The sequence below is a fragment of the Bacillus rossius genome, chromosome 10 (genome assembly GCF_032445375.1).
Source record: "Bacillus rossius redtenbacheri isolate Brsri chromosome 10, Brsri_v3, whole genome shotgun sequence".
Lineage (NCBI taxonomy): Eukaryota > Metazoa > Arthropoda > Insecta > Phasmatodea > Bacillidae > Bacillus > Bacillus rossius.
In genome coordinates, this window is record NC_086337.1 from 32,484,052 (window position 1) to 32,505,217 (window position 21,166).

At 35.1% G+C, this 21,166-nt stretch overlaps 1 protein-coding gene across 8 annotated transcripts in view; it reads right to left on the reverse strand.

The window, feature by feature from the left end:
* LOC134535923 (mitochondrial coenzyme A transporter SLC25A42) overlaps positions 1–21,166 on the reverse strand; it is a 42,059-nt gene that overhangs the window by 18,446 nt on the left and 2,447 nt on the right. For 6 of the 8 annotated variants that reach the window (XM_063375310.1, XM_063375311.1, XM_063375307.1 and 3 more), the window contains exons 2-6: positions 18,379–18,498; positions 7,471–7,578; positions 4,419–4,612; positions 1,820–1,952; positions 1,334–1,466 (exon numbers count right to left, since the gene is read on the reverse strand). In XM_063375310.1, the coding sequence (XP_063231380.1) occupies positions 1,334–1,466; positions 1,820–1,952; positions 4,419–4,612; positions 7,471–7,578; positions 18,379–18,480 (670 nt within the window). In that variant the 5' untranslated portion in view covers positions 18,481–18,498. Of the gene's footprint in view, positions 1–1,333; positions 1,467–1,819; positions 1,953–4,418; positions 4,613–7,470; positions 7,579–18,378; positions 18,499–19,305; positions 19,591–21,166 lie in introns of all 8 variants that reach the window. The other 2 variants (XM_063375308.1, XM_063375315.1) reach the window with 1 other exon arrangement.

The window sequence follows — 21,166 nt, forward strand, 5'->3', positions numbered from 1 at the left end:
CTGACTAGACCTTAACACTACGGGTGTCCAAGAATCAAAAGTATATTCATTCAAATTGTGATGAAGCCTTATCTGCAAAAACAGTAGAGCCAGTTAATAATTTTTTCACAGTATTTAAAATGTTAGATCATTAACTAACCAGAAAAACTTTGAAATGAATGAATTACATGGGTACACCCCAACTATATGTAGCTTCTTGTAAAAAAAAATTATATTAGAGTGATATTAAAACAGCTAGTTTTTGTCATGCAAAAAATATATAGAGAAAGAGAAAAAAGAGAGAAAGAGAGCATGATCAGGTATGGAAAGGCTTACGTTTGTGCGTGTGCACGTGTGTGTGTGTGTATTTATGTATGTATACATGTGTGTATAAGATCCATCTGATTTATTATGTTTCGCTAATATTGTTTATGAACAATTAGGTATGTAGTTGTAGTTTATTTATTATAAAAAAAATTCATTAATTTTATACCTGGATTTTCATTTCATTTTTTTTTACAGGGATCATATAATATAGCTACTGCTCCTCTGCTTTCACATTTAATAGGTGAAATTATATTACCTAATATTTGGTTTCTTTAGATTCAAAAAGTTTTTTTTTGTATTTTACATTTTATAGATTACTACTAAAATTCTTTCATGAATAATATGTGGATTACTAAACACAAATTCCATGACTTTTTTTTTTGAATAATTGGTATTTACAACCTTGTAAATGCATTTATTGTCTCTTGGACAATGTACACTTGATCAGCGGTTCCCAAAAAGGTATTCCGCGGAACCCTGGGGCTACGTGGCAGGGTCACAGGGGTTCCATGAGTCAGGACAATGTCACATAAAGCAGGCACAATATTGTCAAATAACTTTCTTTGAAGAAGTTAGGGATCCGCCAAAAGGAAAGTCAATAATAGGGTTCCCTGGCCGAAAAAAAAAATTGGAAACTGCTGCACTAGATTAAAATATTGACAACCTAATAATTGAAAACCAAAACAAAAATACTGAACCACAGATCAGGGTTCAAGCAAGAAACCTACAGGTTTTTCAGCATCCACTCACTTTTCACAAGAAATTTTCTCTACTTTAACCTATATTAGAATCACCACTTAAAGTATTTCAGGTGCCGTGCTTTCGGATGATGATTGCAGAAAACATTTGAAAGACCAAGTAAAATAACTTGTAGGTTTGGAAAAACTATCCACAACAAAACCTATAAAGGTTGCACTGTGTACTCTATTTGTTATGATTTCATTAATAGTTTCTGTTGCTTTCATATTTTCAGAAGTGCTGTGCTATTTGCAAATGTCACAGTTTTGTGGCAGCTCCAATCACTCACCTCTGTGCAGTTTCTTGAGTGTATCGTACGTGAAGAAACTGAAGCCAGCATAAGGGATTATGCCTAACACGGTAGGTATGTAGCCTCTGTAAAAACCTCTGGGCCCTTCTTCCACCCACGTCTTCACAAACACCTGCAAAAAAAATAAAAATAATAACACATGGTGGATGCAGGGCATGAAATCATTCCTAATGTTGACTGAAGGTGATACTAAAAGTTACCTGTAGTGATAATTCTCTACACTAAGAATTTTTTTTTGATGTGGATAGTCCACCTTCTTATATTACAAACAGAATGAATGAGAAAAAAAAAATTTGATGTAGTCTATTGTAAGTAACCATCTAAGCATTTGCTAATTTTAGAAAACCACTTGAGGGGAAGGTGGATGGGGAGTGGGGGAATCACAATACTTCCTCCACATGCACCGAGGTGCCAGCGATGGTGACAGAACAACTAAAACTATTGCAAACTGGGTGCAGGTGTTACCTGTTTCAACGTGCTGTACTGCTCTTTGTGCGTGATAGCCATGCGGGCTCGGACGAGGTCGAGGGGGTACGTGAGGGACTGCGAAGTCACGCCGGCCAGCGAGCCGGCGAGGAACCTCAGCCGGGGGTCGGTTCTGCAACCCCACGAGATCACGATTCTCCTCAGAGCTGTAGCTGACACGCTCCACGCCTGCTCGCGCAACCAAAAAACCTGTACGCCTCACATTGTCGACCACAGTGAAAAGTTTTTTTACTTGGCATTCTATGGTTTGGTACATTTTCCGGATGTCCACACAAGTAATGTAATAAGATTTTGCCGACTTTTCCCTGACTTCTCATAACATATATGACAAAAATTTCCTGACAAATTTTTTTAATAATTATTTATCTGAAAGAAATTAAAAAAAAATACAACCTCCAACATTCCCATAGTTGGTCTAGTTCAAACAAAATTTTGCATATGCCATTTTATAGTGTTTATGACTATGAACCAACTATTTGAAGGGGGGAGGGGGGGAATGCTTTCATATTTTGGGTGAATGCAGACGAGCGCATCAAATTTTCCCCTCAAATTACTACCACTGGGGAATTTACATGACTTTTACAGAATTTAATATTAATTCCCTGACTTTCCCTGACTGATCCCAACTTCCCTAACTTTTACCTCAATTACCCTGACTTTCCCTGACTATTATGTCATTTACCCTGACTTTCCCTGACTGATACGAACATCCCTGACTTTCCACAATGTGGACACCCTGATTCTGTAATCTGGCACCAATCGAGTTGCTCAGGTTCAGATTTTTTTCAGGTTGATTCTGGAGGTTGACTTTGGCTGCCAGGTTACATTACTCAGTCATCTGCATTTTTAGTTTGCTCACAGTTTATTGTTACTGTTGGTTTTCATTTCAATACAGTGTAAAATTTTTACATTTGGTTATCCCGTTAAAACTATATTGATGTTTGACAATCCTGCAAAATCACTAATACAGAATACAGCATGGCTGTGGTTCCGAATGTGCCGGATAAACACCTTTCCCTGTATCTTATAAGTGAAATTCATATGTTAAAAAAGGCTAGATTAATTTTCTGTTTTCGAGCAGCTTGCAAGTTCACATTTCACAGGCACAATTCCAAAATGATTTTTTGAAGAAGACCAACGTTCATCTGTATTTTTTCTTTGTATAGAGCAGCTTACTACATACAACTTGTTTTAAAAATTTACAATTGCCCCGCATACCGTGTTTTCTCGTATAATCGTTGCACATTTTATTCTAAAATCAAGTTTGAAAAGTAGGGGTGCGACGATTATGCGGGGAAAAAAAATTTTTTGTTAGGTAAAGTTATTCATAAAAACAAAACCCATTCATGGAAAGTACATTTATTTAAAAAAAGGTGGAGTAGGCCTATACACGAGCACGCCAAACAATCTATATTAATAATTCCTTAAACAAAAACCTTTCTTCAACTTTAAATAGAAAAACCAAAACTCTAACGCGAACGCAAGCCACTTGAATCTGACGTGAACTAACGTGTTGTAGTACACACTTGCCACAAAAGAATGCGGGCTATCAAATGTAGTTAACTCGGCACCTGACAGAGAGCGCATGTTGCATCCAATCGGCGAGATATCGATATTCGATTACATGCGCGCGCTCTACACGGGAAGCAACATAACCAAACATGAATGATGCGCTGGCTACATTTTTATAAGCGGTACGCCGCGGTAACGCAGACAATCAGATAAAGGAAATACCGTTTAAAAACGTCTTTAAAAAAAATTTAAACGTCTGACAACTTTGTATTTCCATTAATTAAATAAATAAGTGGTAATGACCGAAATTAAAATTTAAATTATACCTACACCACAGCGACGCAGACGATCAGATAAAGTAAATAACGTTTAAAAACGTCTTTATAAGAAAATTTACATGTCAAACAACTTCGTATTTTTCCGTTAATTTATTAAGTAAGTGGTAATGAACGAATAAATATTAGATTTATACTTTAAAATACATCGTTTTATACGGAAAAGATACCTACACAAAGCGCTTGGCATCTACTAGCGGGACCAAAAACGTCAAGCAACGTTTACGCGAGAAGTTTTTTTATCCCAATTTTGACAGCCTAAAATATGGTTGCAACGATTACGTGTGTGCGACGATTACGTGCGTGCGACGATTATGCGATATAACACTGTATTAATTCGTCTTCAGTATTCCCATTAATTCAGCTACATCGCTAATCCGTAGAGACCTGTAAAATTCGCAGGTTCATTTCGCGATAGGATAGAGTCCAAATACTTTTGACATTATTTTGCTTCAGTGATTGGGCCACAGTTTATCTGAAGGACTCTGGGCCAATGAAAAATCTTTAACAGAAGAATCAGCGAATCACGATCATTCCAGTCAACAGGTGTTACGAGTCGGTAACCAATCAGCAGATGTAATTTGCACGAGTGCATATAGGATCATGGAGTCTATCCTTTAGGGATTTTAGATCGCGAATTTTACATGTCTCTACTAATCCGGCATGACCGTGGCCCCGAACGTGCCTTCACTGAACGAGGTTTCGTGTTACACGAGGGAGGAAAGACTCACTTGGCGTCCTTGCCCACGTCGACCCCGAGCGCCCTCTTCCACTGCTCGTGGGACATGAACTGGATGCCCGCGTACGGCACGATGCGGGCCATGGTGGCGGAGTTGCCCCGCCACAGGCTGAGCAGCCCCTCGGCGCGGTACGTCCTCACCAGGAACCCGAGGGCCTGCCTCGCCGAGTACGGCATGGAGGAGACCTGCACACACATGCAGTGGCGGATCCATGATTTTGGTTTGGGATGGGCTTGACCCAGCTGAGGCTAGGCTTTATCAAGGCAAACACTAAAACAATAGTGGACCCAGATGCTTTTGGAGGGGGCTTGAGCCCCTTAGCCCCCCCTCTGGATCCGTTACTGCACACATGGGAGGCCCGCACTGCTCGCAACACCATTTATAAATGATAGTTTTTTATGGGTAACATTACCGGTGAACAAATTTCATAACTTATGCAACCCTTTTATAAAAATTTTCTTAAAACTTTTTATATAACACCATCATTTTTTAAATATACGGTGTAAAATATTTAATTAGTATAAAACAAAGCTGCTACCTGCATCTAACTATCTGTTCGCTTACTTCTTCTAAACTACATGATGGATTTTGATGACGAGTGCAAAGTTTTAGTCTATCTGTCAGCACTCCTAGCAGGCTATACGAGAAGCAACTTTCCCTTATCTATACTAATAATAAACCTGTTTGAAGTAAAAAGTCTGTACACTAAATGAAATTATGAAAAAAAAACTATTGCAAATGGCTATTTATATTATTGAGAACTCAAAAATATAATTTTTAAAATTTTTGCCTGTTTTTCAGATTCTCTGTTTGTTCGAGCATCAATCGAAAACTACTGGACTGATTTTGATGAAGTTTTTTTTTAAAAGAAAGCTCTTAAGCTAACTTAGAAACTAAGCTATGTCCAAATACAGAATTCCACCCCTAAGGGGGTGAAAAGGGGTAAATATGGTTTAACCATAATTATATCTCTGAAACTAATCAAGCTTAAGAAAACATAATGGGTAACAATAAATAACATTAAAAACTACCCACCACAATATTTATATTTTGCGAATTTCAACCCATAAGGGGTGAAAAAGGAGTAGGTATATATTATAAATTAATAATTATATCTCCAAATTGAATTAAGCATAAGGAATGATTTTGTGTACCATAATGACCATTCAAAACTTCCCATTAAATTTTTATATATATTGCAAAATTTAACCACAAATGGGTGAAAAAGGGGTAAGTATGTTTAAAAATTAATAATTATAGCTCAGAATTTAGTTAAATGTAATGAATGACTTTGCGTACCATTAATAAACATACAACTTACAACAATTTATGTTTTTTTAAGAAAATCAACTCCTAAGGGGTGAAAAAGATGTATGTTTTTGAGATTATTGTTTTATCTCGTAACTATAAATATACATAATAATACATAATATACATAATAAACATAAGAAAACAACTAAAAAAAAATTATTTTTGCGAAATTCAATTTGTAGTAAATGAAACAATAGTAAGTATATTTTGATTAATAATCATACCTCCAAATTAAATTATTACTAAGCATAATAAAATATTTTGTCTACTAACAATAAACACACATAAAATACCATTAACAATTTTGCAAAATTCCAGCCATTAGGTGTGAAAAAGGGGTGAATATGGGTTTAAGATAAATTATTTAAATTTTGAATTTAATCAAAAACAATAAAAAATAATTGGGTACTAATAATATACACATGAAAACTACCATTGACTGTTCTACCATTTTGCTTTATTCAAACTCTAAGGTTGGTAAAAGGGGTAGGGGTATTTTTAAAACAAAAAAAATGAAATACATCCAATTCAATAAGAATTGAATAAATACTATACTAAATAAAATACTAAAAAAAACCTGCATATAAAGTATTGTATTGCTTATTTTTGAGTTTATAAAAATTTGTCTTTTAATTGGGTGATAACAGGGTAAGTTTTCATTTATTTAAAAACAATTGTATCACCAAAACTATTTAAGTTATATGTAAATTAAATGGTAAAAATACTATACCAAAAATTATTATTTTACTTAATTGCAAGATTCATCTAAGAGGTATAAATGGGTAATGTGTATGATTTTCCTTTTTACATCCCAGTTTTTTATATTAATAAGGATGGAACAGTGGTAGGCAGAAGGAGCCCCGTCCTAATTATATTTTATATATTTTTTAATTGAATTAACACAAAATCTGCAGACTATTATTGTAAAAGGGCTTATGTTTTACTTTTAATATTTTTATTGAAGGGTCCCATTGGTAATCGGAATGTCATTCTATTTCATTGGTTAAACGCTTCCTGCGGCCACGAATTCCTGACCACCTCCCAATCTCCTGAGATCGCCACCGAGGTAGGACATCTCATTGCACCCCCAAGCCTTCCAACTTTGCATTCACTAAATCAGTTTGCATCCGCCGCTTACTTTCATAGTTTAAAACCTTTTTTAACTTTCTTTGGCACCTACCTCATGCCGCAGACTGCTTAACGTAATTATTTGGTTTATCCCTTTACGGATTATACGGTTCAAACTTAAATGAAGAGCAATTGACTTAGTCCCAGACACGAGGTGACCTGGTCAGCAAAGTCTTCCGATTATGTGCTGAGATGCTTTTTCAAACTGTTTAGATTCATGGGTAACGTAATGACCAACGTACAGATGCGCTTCGTGAATAAACGAAGTCTTACCAGATCACCTTATGCATTTTTTCGAACGAACACGTGCTCAAAGCAGTCGAGACTAAGGCGTGCCCACATAATTGCGATCACTAGCTGTGAGTAGGGGGACCAGGTCCTGCGGATGGTCAAAAGGGGAAAGGGAGGTAACTTGCAGTCTTGCACGCACATGGGTCACATCACAGTCCTGTAACGCAGAGTCTCCGCTCCACGCGGTGGTGCTCATGGACAGACGACGTACACACTCGTTAAAACCCACCTAAACCCCTGGGACATCAATTCATGGATATTATTTATTGCACCAGACCTTTCCGTGGATAAAAAACAATAAAATGTAAAATACCTGAAAATTGATCTTTGCCCGGTCGAGAGGGGCGATGGTGGTTTTGGCAGCAGCCCCCGCGACAGCGCCAGCGGCCAGGCTGGTCAGCACTCGCTCTGTGTTGCTCAGCTGCAACACGTCCCGTTCAAGCCAACTGCGGTAGCAAAACCTCGAGAGAGGTGTCCACAGAGACTATCTCTCATCGCGGGTACAAGTAGGTTTCCCTCATGTCTACAAGCTACATGAAATGTAGTATTGTAAGTTACTTTGCTTTTATAATTCTGTATGTTTTCTCATGATTTTAAATCAATTTATATTTGGTTCTATAGTTTCAAAACATATTCATTTAAGCACCTTAAGTACTAATATTTATATTTCAATCCTATCATGAGCATGAAATCATCATGTATGTGTAGCCTTTTGCCATAAAATTATTATAGTATGTAATTCATAAATCCATATAAAAATTATTTTTTTTACAAAACCCTTAATAACTCAGCCTTTTATGATTTTTATAAATTCAATTTTTTTTTTAAATTTATTTATGAATGTCATAAAATGAAGAGTTTTGCAAGACAGTAAATATACAAACTGTTGATTCAAAACACATAATTACATGCTCCTAGTTCATTCTCAAGTTAAAATACAAATTGGGTTTTAAGTTTTAAAAACTAATAAATTAACATTCATAAATAAAACTCATAAAATTTTATATTAACAATTATCAATGGTTAAATTAAAAAATTCTTTAAAAATCATGAGTAAAAATACAAAACAAACTATAGAAGCAAAATAATTTAGGATACTGCCATCATAAGGGTGTTGTCTAGCTAAGGGTATGTACATACAGTTATCAGCCTGAAGCAGAGTTGAGAAAAATTTTTTTTTTAAAAATGACCAACCAACCTGTGATTTTGTTCAAACCTGATTTTTTAGGTTTAAATCAGATTTTTTTTTATTATGTTAGTTATTTTGGTTCTCAGCATGTTCAGATTTAAGCCACACAACATTCCGCTTTCTGCCACTCATGTTGAACCAGAAAGTTATTACATCAAAGAAATTAAGTACAGAAAATCTGCACATCTGACAGGGACTTAAACAGAAGGGGTATTTCCCCACAGGAGGAGGAAGATTCTACATGGAATGGGTGTTCCCACAAAATGGGGACTTACGGTACAGTCGCACAGTCGGGGATTTCCCACAGAATAGGAATGAACTATTTAAAATTTTTAATATTAGAGGAGTAATTAGCTGGGTATAATTTACAACTTATTCAATTAATTTAAATGATAAGATCTTGATTAGTATATAGTTTTTGTTCCTGTAAATCACAAGAAACATTAATGACCAAACTACTGTTGTTAATAGAATGGAAAAAGACCTATCATTTAAAGAAATTAAGATATTTATTTATAAATTTGTTACATGCCTGCCAACAGTATAAATACTTTTGGGGCTGGCTTAAAAACAAAATGGATGCACATGTTAGACAGGACAACACAAGCACAACTTAAAAACCATAACATATAGGCCTAATAAAAATAGAAAAAGTTATGAAGAGATTACATTAAATGATTAAACTAAATAAATAAATAAAGTACACAAGATAAAACTCTTTTAACATGTTTCTTAAGACTCTTATGGAGCGGAGCCCTCACAGCGATGAGCCGGGCCGGCCACGTGTTTCTGCCCTCCGGGAGGCGTGGTTTACAGCCGGGGGTGGAGTCAGACGGGCAGACGCGACCGTGACGTACGTGCGGCCGGCTGCCGGGGTGGGGAGAGTCTCAGGGTTTCCACCCCTCCTTTCCTTCACTGTGCATTCCTTAGCCGTGGAGGAATGATCTTGCGCGCTGCGCTGGGAGCGCTCGTCCACAGGCCTCGGCGACACTCGCTTGCAGCCGGCTCTTACCTGTCTCAATAATACTTCGTTGAAAAGTCTTAAATTTACTGTGATTCCTGACAGTGTAATACAATTTTAGGTTGCAGATAATGTAACTCTTATATGGAAGTTAATGTCTTTGAAGGCATCAAGCCCAGTATAATGCCTGCAATTTAATATGTTCCTAGGCAAAGAATGGGGAGTATAACATATTCATAAATGTAATTATTTATGGTTATTTTCATACAATGTTATCTATAAGCTGTATTATTGTTTTTATAAAGACTTATTCAACAACGTTTTTCAGAAAGAATTCAAACTCGCTAAATTTTACAAACATATACCATAACCATATTTTTAGGGCCGTCAACAAAACCTAAATTAGAATTACGAGACCGGAATTCGATTTCGAATCCTTCGGAATTCAAGGTCATTGACTTACACATATTTTTGAACCATTTTATATCTGTTTTTATTGTAGATCTGAATCTTAATTGCCCCCCTCCCTTGAGACGTAGATTGCGTGGTGTCAGAGTATTCTGAAACCTACACCCTCGCACCCGAAGTCGGCATGAGTCCAACTAGCTACGGATTTTTTCTTGTAGGTGGCGTAGTTAACACAAACAAAGATAAAAAAAAAACATTTAAATTTGTTTAAATATTTCTATTTACCAAAACGAAAAATAGCGAAGGATATCTTCAATAATATTATATGAAAATCTTACATTTTTGTATATATTTGCGTTTTTAAATTAATACTATACAAGCTGAACAAAAAGTGTTGCATTATTTTTTTTAAAAAAATAAAGAAATAGTTAAATTATATTTAAACACAACTGTAAACAAATACATTATATACTTATAGGCTATATGATCATTCTAATTTTCTATATATATATCATGATGGAATAAAATTCCATCAAAGACACACGAAATTAATGTATGAGTTAAGAATATATATAATACTCATATTCACTTATAACAACATATTTAGAACTTTGGGAAATATATGATAGAATTAACTTGTGAAATGCTCTCTACATGAATGTAAAAATACCTATTTTAAATTTAAAAAAAATAAAAGTGAATATTTCAGTACTCGCCAGAGGTGTGTAAATATCTAACCTCGGTAATGTGCAAATTAATTTATAATACTCAACTCGGACACGAAATTTAAATTAATTCTTTAAGATAATGCCAAACGTTATAAATATAGGTATATAAATTGTGTTTTCCCACTACAACGTTAAAAAAAAAACTCTAATTTATTAGCCACAAAAACTATGTTGGATCAAATGTGGCAATGTTATTATGATAAATTAAAATCTAATACACTACGCAGACAACTGTTCTCCATGTAATGTATTACCTTTCCAACCTACTATCTCTAACACGTTAATTCTACTTAATAGACCTATATGAAATAGCAAGATTAATGACAAGTGTTAACAAAGTTTGAAAATAGGGTACGACTTTATGAGCTAGGTCTTAAACAACCCACTTATACAACCTCAAAGTAAAACTTAATTACGGAAAACAATTTTATATGCTTGCATGTTCAATAGATTCTCATACATCTATATAGTAATCAATTTTTGCTACTACATATGCTTCACTTTCAAGAATAATAGTAAAAATAACATTTAGCCTATATAAAAATAACATCCATTTGTTTTAATATTATGTACACTCGTATATTGGTTATAACATGATAAAAAGTTACAGTACTTACAATTTATCTTTACACTGGTGATTATTAGGTACTTCTTCGTTTAACTTAATTTACATCTCTGATCTCCATTTTTCTGGTGTAGCGAGGGTCAACAAGTTCAGGTACCATGCAGTCATTATAAAACTGTACTAGTTTATTCTCCATTTTATCTTTCCAGAAAGTGTCGTCTCTTTGAATTTGTATAACTTTGATGGGGTGTTCTTTAGAAGTCCAGATACCAGTAGACAAAATTCTCGGTTGGTTATAGTAGTTGCCCCAGGATTTGATAATAATATTCATGATTTTTATTCAGGCCAGTAATTTTACTTTTGTCGCTGTTACATGCAAGATAACGAAGTTTACCATCCAACACTGCTTTGTCAATTTCAATGCCTGCCGCAGATAAAGGACATTTTATTTCAACCAGACCATGTTCCCCGACGCAGCCATCTGGAGTTGCTCCACGATATGGTAAATGCTTGTCTATGAAGAGACTACAGGGTTGTATGAAAATATTCTCTTGTTTTTCGAGTTGCTTAATAGCAACTGATTCATTACTTCAGCCGTATGCAATTGCTGGGATATTGATTATATCGGGTGAGTATATAATACTTTTGACCAAATTTTTGCAGCTTGTGCTACTCGCCGACGACATATTCTGCCAAATTTGGAAGCTGTGAGCATTTTGCGCCTACGTTCCAGCCATTCGCCGCTGCCGGCCTGAAGAAGTGTCCCTCTCTCTATTTCTTTGCGCTCCTCATCTGAGTTTTCTAATTACTTAAACAGATTTTTTTTTTGTAAAAGAAACTCTTCAATAGTCATATCAGGTTTTTCGCAGTTTGGGCCATAGTCAGTATCTCCTAGACTGGAATGTTTTTGATGTATGCTTTTTCTTGAAATAAGAGCTCGCTTGGCGCGCTTTCGTTTTGCTGCTGCTTTGTCTCTTCTTTTTTTTTTGACCGAGAAATTTCTATTTTCTTCACAAATATGTTTGGACTGAAGCCATTACACAATGTCTTATGGAGTACAGAGTGAGATTTCCTGGTGTTGTGTGAAACAACTGCGTCAGAGCATCGTGCTTGGTAAGATCTCTTTAGAGCATAGTTCATCCGTTTGCCACCGACGAATTTTGCAATGATTGAGTAGAACTGTTCAACAACATTGCTGCCAACGTCGTGTATTAAGCTTCGTGAATTCTGGGCCAAATATCGAACAGCTTTCATTATGAGATCGTATAACCCACAACTTGTAAGTTCCGGCACAAGATTTCTTTCTTCATCCTTAGGACCGGAACAAAAATACTGCAGGTCCGAACATGTTTTTGTGCTATCCGAATACATGGCAGAGTCCATTCAAAATATCATCATGAAGAGATGCTATTTTTGTGGCAATGAGTACTTCTTATTTCTTTCTATGTTTGACAGCCTCTGTTACAGCCCTTCGCAATTTCAATATTTTTTGAGATAGCAGTTTCCTTAGAGCTGGAGACCCTATTCGGCTTTGTTCTGAAAGATTTCTTAGTTTAGTACAATAGTTAAGTAAAAGATGATTTCGGCACTCAATCTTTTCAACTGTTGTATCCTTGTATGGTCGTGCTTCCAAAATTTTCTTATAACAGCTACTGTCACCATCAGCAATAATTTTGCTATATTTTACATTGTAAACTGCTTAACTGTGTTGAAAACCTTCAACAATAATATTAGCCTCCATTCTGCTAGAGCTTCCAGTCCAATTTTTGTAACAAGTATGCACATGAATTTCGTTTTGATTCGAAACTCGAGCACAAACGAAACAAAATTTGTTTCTTACGGACATAAACAAAACTTTTCTTGTATGGAATCCTACTATTGCTGCCACGCCGGAAAGAGCATTATATTGAGTTCGGTAGGATCGTTTTGACCAACAGCCATCAGCAACAACAGTAAAAAGAGGAATACCATTTTCATCAACATGTCCTCTTTTTACAGCTAGTTCAGATTCTTCCTTCACTGCATCCTTCATGTTATCCATGGCAGCTTTCTCCCATCCATCACAAACTTTGTTATGTATTTTTGAATATGTTTTCGAAGACATACACGGAATACCTATACTAGCACATGTTTCTCCTAAATGCGAAAATCCTCCTCCCACACCCATTATTCCAGCAATAGCTCTGAAATTTATATCCATATGTGTTGATGCAATTATTGGATCATGGGTAGGCATTGAAAATTTTCCGTTGCACATGTTGCATTCAAAAAACAAAACTGACTGAAGACCATGATGTATTTCTTTAATGAACTGTAAATTGTTAAGTGAGCATCCGAAAGCAGGATTGTGTGTCCAAGTTTTGTCATCTTTCTTAGAATATACCTACGTATGTCTACAATACGATCTCCTTCAAGTGTCTGTTCACGTGGAGGCTCAAAACTGTGACTTGTTTCCATTAGGTCTTCTTTGGAGCTGGAAGTCTTGCTATAATGTTCTTCTGCGGCACAATAACTCGAACTGCCACATCTCTCATAATCTTCAGTGCCAATGCAAGGCCACTGCAAATAGAAAATACAAAAACTAAAACATTTGTAAATAATTTCACATAAATTGAAAACTTTATAATCGTTTGTACTATTAAGTTTGTTTGGATAATAGTTTAGCGAAATTAAAATACAAATGTATTTTCATTTTTTTCTAAGTAATTAAACCAATCAGACTGATATATGACATTTTAAATTCAGTATAAATGTGTGCTGTTTTTAACAGGTCACTATAAGCTATAAAATTTATCTATTGCATGAATAACTATGGTATTTATACATTTTTAAAGACAGTAGCCTCATAATGTTTAATAAGCAAATAGTTATATTTATGAGACTGAGTTCAAGTTTAATGATATAACAGTATATAATTTTAAAAATTTGAAACCAATAATTTCAATTTATTTAATACGAATGCCTATAGTAGTTATATCCAAAACAAGTAAGCATTATTTTTCCGTAGTTTAAGAACAAAAAAATTGTTTTTTTTTTTTAATTTATTAATTGATTTTAATTGTAGGTGTACTTAAGGCATGTGTCTCAAGGTTTGTGAACTTAAAAACTAGTAATTAACACAATGTTATGATTTTGAAACAAGTTAAATTTGTTAAATGTATTTTATGTCTTTTTGTGAAGAAAATGTTCGTAAAAGTTGCTTGGAAATATCAATTCTTTTTGCCAAACCTAACAATTTTAGGGCGCTTAATGTGGCTTTTGCTTGATGGCATTTAGGATCGTATATTTAAATCGGTTCAGTAGTTTTGGCGTGAAAGCGCGACAGACAGACATACAGGCATACTTTCGCATTTATAATATTATTAATAATATTAATAATTAATATAAGTAAGGATTTACTTTGGAAATAATACTGTGTTAGTTTTATTCAAACATATTCTTTGAGAGTTAGGTATAAAAAAATCTAAGTTTATTTAAGGTAATTAAATGGGTAATTTTTATCTAGTATTACTTTAAATTTATACAATACTACTTTTCAAATTATTTTAGCTGTTTTGTAAACGGTGATGTAAAATAATCACATGATATTGCTATTATTTTAATATGACAGTATTTTGAATTATGATTAACTGAATCAAAAAATACTTCTCTCTGTGTGTGTTCAGCAAATACAAGAAAATATTATTTATAATTTCATTTTTATAAATCAATATTTTGATCTAAGATTGTTTCAATTTTTGTTCTAAGTAAACCTTTATGTAGGGCAAAGAACTTTTAATTTTTGTTCCAAAAAATTTACAAAGCATATAGAAATATACATCGTTAATTGTAAAAAATATATTTTGAAATATAAAAACCATTCATTACACACTTTTTATTTCTTGTGTTAGAAATTTATATATTTTGAGCAATTGTTTTTCTAAGTCATGCACGTATCATGAAAGTCTAGGAATTTTTTTTTTTTTTACATTTGCAATTTCTGGTTAAACTGTATGTCAAAAGGAACCCAAAAATGGAAGAAGAAAAAACAGATTAATATAACCAACACAAAGAAAACAAGCCAAAATCGGCCTATATCAGAGGTTAAATGCAAATACCGCAGAGGGAATTCTGTGGAGGGAATAGTCAGAAAAACATCACAGCGCAAACGAACACAGTGGGCTGTCAACGACTTGTCCTTTATTGAGAATTTTTATGGCACGCAGGGCAACCAGCAATGATGTGTACCCTAAAAAACATTTTGAATAAATCTTTTCCATTGCAAGAACCATTCAAATAACGCGTTGATGTTTTTTTAGAACGTAATTAATACTCTACTGAATCAAGAAATGTTTTTAAACGTCACTAATTGAAAAAAAAAATGAAACAACTGTATCAGCACTAGACTTTAAAAAGTTATTCACTTTTATATTGTTTCACTATGCAACATACCTTATGCTTGTGAACAATAGGAGAATTGGTCATTAGGCAGTTGAGTTGTAATGAAGATTCGGCCACGCATTGGTTATTCTCAGGCCCAGACGAATAGGTTGGATCATCTGGTGGCATCTGTTTGAGAACTATGTATGTCCAGTAAATAAAGCTGGATGAAATCATGTGAGTAATGTTCCGTAAATTTTCACTTAAAATTTAAAGCCAACGGCTCCAGCTTGAAAGAAAATATCACTTTTCGTCCAACTAAGTATTAAAAACTAATACTTCACCCAATTTCAGCTGATTGTACTGAAAAAATTAGTACTACGCTAGTTTGGCAGTTAACTGTAAAAGTTGGCGCATTTAATAATGGTTATAACATGGTATTTCTTGGACACTGTTTTTTTTAGTAAAGAAAAACAGTTTTTTTTTTACGTTTTCTTACTTACTTAAAATTATTCTAGTGTACCCAAGTCTTTCCTCAAAGCCCAAACTTTAAAATTCTAGTTTGAGTGAGACTGGGAAGTGTGAGCGAGACAGAAATTATTTTTATAGGTATTAATTTTAAATACTTAACGTAACATTTTCTTTTTAGCTGGATCAGTTAGACAACAATTTACGTAAGCATTATTCAGGATTTACAAATTTAAAAAAAATTTGTAATAACGGTAGTGGGAACACCAGCACAGGCTGTAGATTTTGTCTGTTGTTTTTTTAACATACTTATGATTTTAAGAACACATAACTTAAATGTTTTAATATTTTTCTGATAACTATTATTACTATTACTACAATTTTTTTCAAAGATTACTCTTTTTTTTGTCCTTGTCTTGATCTACGACATGAATTTCATCTCTGTTTGAAGATTGGGAATCAGTAGACCTATTAATAAATTCTTCTTCCTCAGGCTTTTTTGATGTAACCTGAAATTCTTCTTCGCAAGATTCTTTATTTCTGCACAATGTTGCTTGAAGATTCAGTCTTTTCCTGTGAATATATTAAATGAGTCACAAAAGCATTATTTAGTTGTGTGTGGCACATTATAGATAAAATTTATTGAATGGATAAATTACATTTAACGATGCAGTTGCCAAGGTAATGCGTTATGGCAAGAATAAGGATCCGGTCGTCCACCCAAAAGACAAAGTCCCTTTTTACAGTGTTATAAACATTGTGAGTATTATAAAGAACTTTTGTCTAAAACAATTGAGAAGCTACATTCGCACACAACACAGCGGTTCGAAAACTATCATATTTTTTCTTCGTTAATTTTATTTCAAATGTTTTGAATTTTTAAATCTTTTGTTATATAAAGCAGTTAATTTCTTAAGTTCAAACACTTGATTTTGCCATTTAGTTTAGAAAGACTAAGAATAATGAACTACAAAGATTGCTTCGCAAATAAATACATTAAAATTATGTTTTACATGTTATCTTTGAAACGCAAATATAAAAAATCGCTAGCTACTCTTGTGTTGGTCGTTAGACTTAGTGATTATGTGTGTATCGTATGCTGATTGATGGCGTACCGAAATTCGGTGCACAACATGGAGAAAATTTAGCAGTCCTAAGTTACAACTTTCTGTGCGCCGTTTACGTGCTGTTTTTCTGTGCTTGCACGTTTTTACCAATGTAACAGATGTTATTTGTTTAAAATTCCGTTTGTGTTTGCTGTACGTGTGCTGTTACAAAGGTATCCCAGCCTTTAGGAAAACATTTATGGCATAAAAAATTGTTATAAGATACTGTTACCTTGACACTGACTTCGACATTTATAGACTCATAACAGATGGCCAACTTAAAAAAATTATTGGTTTTACATCTCAGTAAACTTTTGGTTTACCTTTCACTTCTGTATGCACCAAGGAAAGAGCTTTTTTTTTTTCCGAGATGCACACAGGCGAAGACGCGCCTTTTTACCTCTTCTCCAGTAGGGTTTGCCTTCCATGCTTGGAGAGGATTAAATAATTTTTTTTAAAAAATACGCGAATATCAGACGTTTCCCGCCACGTGCGGGTTACTGTATCACAAACCAAACACTATCAACTTGAAGCATTGTAACTCGGCTGGTCAGGGAAATAGGCTCCGTCCACTTCTTCCTTCGCACATCCCGCTACCTGTCGCTTCCTCCCCCCAACCCCCAGATCCCGACCCTGCCTTCGCTGCCACCCCTCCGCAGGAATGTTCCCCCTCCACCCGGCCCAGGAAGCAGGTCAGCTGCGCGCGACTTGACCACGCACCGAGCCCCGCCAGGGAGGGCCACTCTGCAGGGCCAGAAAAGCGAAAAACAGCGTTTCTTCGCAAGAGAATCCCGCGTGATTTTCAGCGGCCACAGTATGTTTTTAATATACCATTTTATTAAGAAAAAAATACTCTATGTTTTGGTGTAAATATATCCTTACTCGGAGCAATGCACTGAACGCAGTAATGAAGTGAATTATGGCAAATTAATTAATTTTTCTGTTAAATTTTATGAACATTTTTTATTTTTTGATTTCATACGGACATGTGGACATTCTTCCTCTATACTCCCTTAAAATCTCAGTCTCCTATCTCTCCCCAGTGTTTTTAAAAACACTTTTTTCAAGAACAATAATAAGGTATGTTCGCATGGTGGTACAGAAGACTCTTAACATTAGTTGATTTAAATAAGTTCTCATATTTATTGAAATGTGTAATAAGTCTGTATATATTTCATTAGTATTTTTTAATACCTATCTATTAAAAATACTATTAACAAAATATATATTAAAATATAGTATTTAAAAAACTTTGGTTTTTTTTTTCTTCTAAAAACCACCTAGTTTAAACCATTGTGGTTTAAATCAGCCAACCCTGAAGAGGAGACAGTACTAACTTTCACAACCAGGAGTTCGCAGAAGATGGAGATACATTCCCATGGGAGTAATCACGTGTGAGCGGTGACAGGAATGGCACAAAACCACAGTTACACTGACCTCAGCTTCGCTGTTCCCGGCGCCCTGCATGTTGGGGCTCGGCGCTGGTGAAGCCGACATCACGACTGCACTCGGCAGAGCCCGAGCAGCGCCGCGGGACATTGCCGCATCGCTTCACATCTGCAACGCAACACCAACATACCAGCTCACCCCTCAGCGTGCAGGCCAAACACACTGCCTTAACATTTGTAAGAAATGTGCTGCTCAAACACAGAGCTTTTTTAAATTAAATAAAACAATTTTTTAATTTCCCATTCTTTCTATCCTATTAAAAGTGTGTCAATATCACTAAATATCCCAATTTTTTTTATTGTGCGCTTCATCTGCTCTTATTTTTTTTACACTTGAGATCGTTGATCAGCTACACTCTTGAATCAAAGATTACTTGCCAGCAAGATTAATGAATTAGAAGATAAGAAAAATATATGATGTAGTTAGTTATTTATATATCTTGTTTGATATCTGTATGCAAACATATACCTACAGACTTCTTCAGGATGCAATGAACGTAACTATGCCAGTAGGTATACATCCTTGTCACTAGCACTAAACCACAAAGTAAAGAGAGTGAGAGAGAGATAATTTCCACGTTGGTGAAAGTTCTTTATTTTATAGTCTCTTTTGGGGTGGTGGGAGGGTAGTAGGTCTCTGTATACATGCCAACCTCAGTAAATAATAACAGGAAACAAACCAATCATATAATATGTACAAAATAAGCATTTTTAATGTGTATTAGTACCTCTATCTTGCATACTAATGCCAGTAACTAAAAGTTTGTTTAAATTGTTTTGTTTCTTCCTTTGTCAAAATAATGTTATATACCTATAAACTTTCAAAAAATATAGAAAATATAGAAAATACTGCCATTTGGATTTAATGGCAACTTTATTTTCAATTTGATATTTTATGGTTTGTAATACTTTTTACCTTGCAATTTCAAACTGCAGGAAAGATACTTCTGTATCAGCTAGAGCAGAAGCGGTCCCAGGAATCAACAAGATATCAGCATTCTCGTTACAGGTTACACATCCTCTGTCCCGTCATCACCAGCGTAAAAAGGTATCAGTTTTCTCTTTCCACATTCTTCGTAAAAAGGTAGGCTATCAGTTTTCTCATTGTACATTCTTCGTAGTCGTCAAAAGGTATCAGTTTTCTCTTTCCACGCCTTCGTAATCGGAGTCTTCAATCTTTGCAAGGAGCACGCACTGCGCACTGAGCGTACTTTGATGAGAAGCCTAAGATGTACATCAAGCTCTGTCCCTGCCCGAACACGCCCGAATATTCACCTTCGGCCAACCTCGGGATTTGTTTAATTTATGCGCAGGAAAAATGAATTCAAATATTAAAAGTGGTCGGCTAGGTTAGCTACATTAAAACACTTTAGAACACTATGGACGGTTAAGCCCACCGCACACGGTACAATATTTTCTACTAGTTTGCTTACTAGAATGCTTACTGGTTTCTGTACTGTGTAGGCTACAAGCTGAAACACTAGGTGCACTACAAGTTTCTGCTGCACACAATTCTAGCTGCCTTACTAGTTTTGTTAATAGAATATTCTCCACAACATATTTTTATTATGATAATTCACATTTTTACTGTATACAAACAAGGCTCTTCTATGTATGCATTTATTAAAACGAGGAGTTGGTCACTATTCCACTTCTTTCCGTCCATGTTTATCACGACATGCGCACTTAAAAGTGTAAAGAACCCCTCATGCTGTTTTCGTGAGTTCTGATTGGCCACTCCTTAAATATTGGAACACACCAAGCAACGAAAATAGGACACAGTCTATTACGCAAAACCAGTAGCCCAGCTCGTACAGCTACTAGTATCCAGTTTGAAATCCAGTGAAGAAACTAGTAGCAGAGCCAGTACGACTCCTAGGTTACAATATTGTAAGGAATATTGTACCATGTGCAGCGGGCTTTAGTTAGGTTAGTATAGCTACATTAAAATAAACAGAGAAATATAAATATATATAAATAAACCCGAGCCGAAGGTGAATATTCGGGCGTGTTCGGGCAGGGACAGAACTTGATGTACATCTCAGGCTTCCCCCTCCCCTACATTCTTTCCCTTCATCCCTTATTCGTCGTGCCGCTCCCTCCCCTTTCACAAGCTCCGCCCAAGTAACCGTCATCTGCGATCGGGTTCTGCACACATTGGCCGTGGTGTTGTTCCAGGTGAATTCTAAACTTATACTAACGTACTTGATACTTGAATAGTTTATTCGTTTGCAGTATTTGATACAGGTGTGTATCAGTAACAAAGTAGCAGATTGATACTCTGCAACCCACCTCTAGAGCTAACTTCATCTCAGTAATTTCAATGAGCTTCGTTGCCCTCCCTACTACTGAGTACTGCAGAATACAGTGGGAATTCAAAAAAAGGCCCTTTGCAGAGTAATCTAATAAACTTTTCGGTACTCCTAAATACCATATTTGGAATTTTTTCCATGGAAAAGCTGCCATCTTCAAATAGGTAAATATTTACTTGGGCGGTATTTCCGAAAAAAAATGTTAAAAATCCGAAAATACCTTTAATTTATGCTCTTCAACGTCCTCTTTTCATTAAAATCGGCGGAGATTAGAAATTCCAAATACTTTAGGAGATATCGAATTTTTAAATTTCTTCATATGTAGTTGAGCAGTATTTGCGAAAAAAAATGTTAAAAATCCGAAAATACCTTTATTATATGCTCTTCAAATTCCTCTTTTCATTAAAAGCGGCGGAGATTAGAAATTCCAAATACTTTAGGAGATATCGAATTTTTAAATTTCAG